This window comes from Onychomys torridus, chromosome 1 (genome assembly GCF_903995425.1).
Source record: "Onychomys torridus chromosome 1, mOncTor1.1, whole genome shotgun sequence".
NCBI classification, from domain to species: domain Eukaryota; kingdom Metazoa; phylum Chordata; class Mammalia; order Rodentia; family Cricetidae; genus Onychomys; species Onychomys torridus.
In genome coordinates, this window is record NC_050443.1 from 65,832,133 (window position 1) to 65,837,971 (window position 5,839).

Here is a 5,839-nt window from a genome sequence, read left to right on the forward strand (position 1 = left end):
CCCTGTTGTGTTCACTGTTTTCAACACGTGTTTGAAACTTAAACATGCTTTACATCTAGCATTATCTCAACTTCCACTTTTTCTTCTGAAATTGTAAGGCTGCTCAAATAATAAAATGTTAGCATATTGTCAGTTTTTACTTTGGTCAGGTGTATATTTTGCTATTCTAGCATGAAACAGTGTTTGGAAAAAGTACCCAAGACAGATAAGGTATGAGAGAATTCAGGAAATTCACAACAATGCTATTATTATATATTTTTATATTTATTTGTATGTCTGTGTATGTGTATGTGCACATACATGTGCATTTGGAAGCAAGGACAGTTGGGCAGATCTCTCAGAGCTGTAGTTAAAGGCATTCTTAACTTCTTACATGGATGCTGGGATCCAAACTTCAGTCCTTATGATGTGCAGCAAGCCCCCTTAATCAGTAAGCCATTTCTCTAGCTCCCCAAGTGTTACTCATTAGGTCAATGGTTCCCAAACCAGTCTGCATTCTCCTTTCTACCATTTAGAATCTGTATATTACATATTATTGAAATATTTATATAAGTAGAAGAGAATAAGTAAAATGTATTCAGTACAGCTTATCTAAAACTATTTTTGGGAGAAAGTAAACAAAAAATATCATCATTTAAGTAACATCCCTATTGTTATTTTGCTGGCTTGTTATTACACAGACCTTATATAAGCAGAAATAACCACTGTGAGTTCATGTATACAACAATCTGGTCATGTCGAACAAAATCATCCTTGTTGCAAATGCCCACTGCCTGTGGAAATTACACTTTTTCCCACTTTTCAGATGATCCATGAACATGAGGAGGAGGAGGTATAATATGGATGTCCCATTTAGAGCTGAACACCTGAGTCTCTTATTCTTTGCACCTTGAGCAACAATGTGTTTATATATTTATACACATCTGTAAAAGAAGTTTCTGTGATATTTGTTTAAAGATGCACTTATCTACAGGTATAAAGATAAGATCATAGAGGGCACTTTGTTACTATGCATAATAGTATTAGCAAAAGAGAAATGTGAGGTTCTACCCTAGGGTTTATGTCCTAGCTAGCCAACAGTTCTTAGTTCTCTTACCCATGCTAGGCACAAGTTCAACTTTGTGGAGAAGGCTATCAATCTAATCAGAATGTGTTTGTTTATTCTCATAATCATTTCTGTAATATATCAGTGTTAATGTCTTTCCAGGTTACTCATTATTTTAACTTACAAGATGTGTAGTTAGGTAAAAATATTTAAGACCCACATCCCAGCAACATGCCCTTCCTCTACTATGAAAGCTAGTCAGTGGGGATGAAGATTCCAGGTATGTACAGCACTATCATATGAGTGCAAAGACAGCCTTCCAAATTGGAAAAATTCTTTTATAGTGTTATCTGGCAGAAGGATTATGTGTAGAACATACACCAAAATTGAAAAAAAAAAACATCACCAATAAAACAAATAGTCTAATTTAAAGTATGCACATGGAAATATACAGAAAGTTCAGAAAGATGAAATACAAATGGTTGAGAATTTTATTAATGTTCACCACCATAAGCCATCAGACAAATACAAGGTAAAACTACTTTGAGTTTTACCTTAGGCAGTTAAGATGGGTAAAATTTAAAAGAAAAAAGAAACCAATTGGGGCAGTTTTTGAGAAAAAGATAACCCTTATTTACTGTTAATGGGAGTGAAAACTGATATGCTGATATGGTCAGTGTCAAAATCAGTGTAGATACTTTCAAAAAGCTAAAACTAGATCTACTACATGATCAAATTGAGCAATACCAAAAGTACTCTACATTCCACTACAGAAATATTTGCTCAGTTATGTTCACTGCTGCTCCAATCACAATACCCAGGAAATAGAAACAGCCTAGATTATCCATCAACTGATAAATGAATGGTGCAAATGTGGCACATATATACAATAAAATATTATTCAACTGTAACAAGTAAAATTTGGGGGTAAATGGATGGAGCTGGCCATAGCCACTCTTAGTGAAGTAATACAGAGACAAAAAAATAAACACTGCATGTCCTCTCTCATCAATGGATGTTAACTTTGAATCTTTAGATAGGTGTTTAAAATGTAGTAGACACATAAGTTGGAGAAGCTGTAAGGTACTGTGGAATGGGGGCGGGTGTTAAAGAGAAAGATGATACAAACCCAGGTGCTATGAAGGAGGTAATAATGAAACAGAAAAAGTAGAAGGTGACGGGGGCTGAGAGCAATGGATGGGAAAGTAAAAGAAAGGACAATTAAAACTTAAGACTTGATGAACCTATATGGAAACCTTTTACTATAGAAGCTTCCTATAATATATACATACATGATAGGTGTTTAAATCATGGTACCCTATATATACTAGGAAGACAATGCCTCTTTCAGATACCATGGGATAAGAAAAAAAAAATATTAGTACCAATTATGGATTAACTATTTTGGAGTTGTTGGTTTGTGGATTTCCATAGATATATACCAAACCTGACAAACTATTGAAATTATTCTTGGGTGCCTTTCCAAAATGTGATAGTAAGACCTTTTGCTGAAGATACCATATAATGATTAATTGGATTTATCTCTTTTTTAAAATGAGTCCTGGGACTTGCTAATACTTCCTAAGGAAATGAAACTTACCTCTTAGAGTGAGCTTAGAAAAAGCAGAGTTATAGAAACTAGTCATCTTACTTTCACAAGACAATACACCAGGAAAAATGCAGCATGATTCATGGATAAGTTAATTCAGCATATCTTTAATTTAGTAACAGTATATGTAATACTGCCAAATGTTTCTCAATTGAAAACCTGTTAAATAAAATTCCATAAAATGTATGTCCATACAATGGAACATTAAGTAGCCACAGGGAACTGAGGAAGTGCTCTAGATAGTTTGATTACAATTTAAGTGAAAATATATCAGAAATTATTATTTTTTTTCAGAAATTACTAAGATGACTTATTGGAAGCTTATATAATAAGAAATTACAAAATTATTTATTTTATTTTGACAATATTTTAATAATTTTTACAATGTATTTTGCCTATATTCACCTCCTACTCCTCCCCTAACTCCATTCAGATTCACTATCCCACCTCCATACAACTTATTTCATGGTGTTTTAACCTCTTTTCGTACATATTCTTATCATTTAATATGGAGCAGTTTTATAAAAAGTTTCCTATCCAGGTAAATCAATACTTCTTAAATATCATTACCAAAGATGTAGTTGCAATAATTAGTTTAATGATTGTTTTATTAATTCTTATACATTGTTTTATAGTATGGGGTTATATAGGAGAGCTGTATTTTGTAGTTATTTGGTAAACCTCATAACCTCATTGTTTTGTAGTTTTATTTTTATGCTTGCATTTATATTTTAAGGATGGTTTGAACTCTGGGTCATCTGAATGTTGCTGTCTTTCAGTGATGTCATTATTTTAAGCTCTACAGTTTCAATGAATTCTTTTATGTTAAGAAGGTTTAATTATTTTATTTACATCTTCTGTGTTCAATCAATTTCAGAAGCTATCATTGATCACTGCTCAGAGTTACTATATCCTTACAGTTTATAACAGATTTATCACATGTGTGTATGTGTTGTATTGTGTGTTTGTTCACATGTATATACATAGGGATAGGGTCTCTCACTGAACCTGAAGCTGAATGCTTTGGCTATTCTGATTGGATATGCCTTCCCTACACCCCTAACATTGTGATTACATGCATATATGGCCATGCTTGTGTTTTATATGTATGCTGGGGATTTGAACTCAAGCTCTCATCTTTTCACAGCAAATATTCTTGCCTAATGATCCATCTCCAAGCCCCCTACCATGACATTTTTATGTTTCAGTCTTCACTTAACTCAGACATTAAGTATTCGAATTCAAATACAACTTATATGGAAAGAAAGTTCATTTTCATAGCTCCCCATAGTAGTGGAAAAGTGCCTGGTGTTTACCAGAGGATGTATATGAGTCAATTCCTCAGAGTTTGGAATATCTTTTTTTTAATAGTGCTTATATATTCTAATGTGACTAATCTTGATTTATATAAATTCTCCCTTGGATCATTGCTCCAAGGAGCTGTGCCTTTTAAAAATGGGAAATATATATTAGATGCCATACATGTGATGGAGGTTCTTAAGGAAAAAAATGTCAACTTGAAATGCTACAGGAGATAGTTTTACATGAACCCTTAACCTTTCAGAAATGCAAACACTTTCCTAATTCCTGCTTGCATCTCCTTGTTACGGAAACTGTACACTATTGGGTTTAATGTGGGAGTTACTAGAGTATAAAGTGCAGCTACCACCTTGTCCCTTTCAAAGTTGTAGCTGGATGCAGGTCGGATATAGGTGTAGATCACAGGAGAATAATAAAGGGACACCACCATAAGGTGGGATGAGCATGTGGAGAAGGCTTTCTTTTTGCCTTCTGTGGTACGGATGCGAAGAATAGCAGCAATGATAAAGGCATAGGAAATGCAAGTGAGGGTGAAGTCTCCCACAGCCAGGGTGATATCAGCAACATAAACCATCACCTCATTGACTCTCACGGGGCTGCAAGACAAAGCTAGCAGTGGGGGTATTTCACAGAAGAAGTGATCAATGGTATTTGGCCCACAGAAAGTCAGCCTTAGAATGAGACCTGTGTGCACCCAGGAATTGGTTACTGCAATACCCATGACGATGCTGAGCAAGGCTACACATGTAAAGTGGTTCATAATAGTACTGTACCGAAGTGGGAAACAAATGGCCACATATCGGTCATAGGCCATGGTAGTGAAGAGCACCATCTCAGCCCCCAAGGACCATGTAAAGAAGAAGAGCTGAGACATGCAGCCCCCATATAAGATCGAATTCTCTGATGTTAGCATTGTTCCCAGCATCTTTGGTATGATGCTTGTTGTGCAGATGATGTCCACAACAGCCAGGGCCAGAAGGAGAACATACATTGGGGTGTGCAAGGTAGTGTTGTAGATTATGGCAATGACAATTAGCATATTACCAAAGAAAGCCACAAGATAGATAAAAAGGAAGATAACAAAAAGAAGTACCTGAAGTTCAGACTTTTGAGTGAGTCCCAGAATTGTAAACTCTCTAACAATGCTGTTGTTCATTGTGTGTAAGTGATTAAACACCAGATTTCTCCTATTGCAAACAACGGAGAATTTAAAGGCACTGTTGCAAGTGATAATGTGGAGTGTGTACTTTTTAAGTATTGATGAAGGCCAACGTTGAGGCATGAGTTCCTCTGTGATGGGATTCTGATTTCCAGGTAATACATTTTATTCTTCAGATTCCATTCTGTGATTTCCTTTCTTCTATGGATAACTCCAATAAACTGAATATAAAGGTAATAGTGGGAATAAAATTTTAAGAAAGATACATGTTATCAAATATACTAATGTTACTATTTTATTTACAACATGTCTGAGGATAATTTTCACTCACATATATGGAGCAATAGAAATATAATAAGAAAATACATATCCTAATAATTTGACTGATTGCATAATAATGTTTAGATTACTTTCCTTGACAAATAGAAAATCAAGAATATTTAGAACAACAAAAGCCAATGAGACTAACTATAATCAGTATGTTTCAGATGAAAAAAAGCATTCAGCATACTATTTTTACCTTGTAATTTTTGACAGGTTCCTTACACTCCAAATACTCAAAAATTTTCATCAAAACTGTGTTTTGGCATAGTTCTCTAGTTTGTTGAGTACACTGATGAAATTGTGTGAAATCACCTTTATTGCCATGCAGTTCAAGGTAATTACATTTTAAAATATATATACCCCAGTATGTGTAGTTTTCAAT

At 34.5% G+C, this 5,839-nt stretch overlaps 1 protein-coding gene across 1 annotated transcript; it reads right to left on the reverse strand.

Moving 5' to 3' along the window:
- Window positions 1-4,206: 4,206 nt before the first annotated feature.
- LOC118582001 (olfactory receptor 13G1) lies at window positions 4,207-5,130 on the reverse strand. The gene has a single exon (XM_036184426.1). The coding sequence runs from the start codon at window positions 5,128-5,130 to the stop codon at window positions 4,207-4,209; it is 924 nt and encodes a 307-aa protein (XP_036040319.1).
- Window positions 5,131-5,839: the final 709 nt, after the last annotated feature.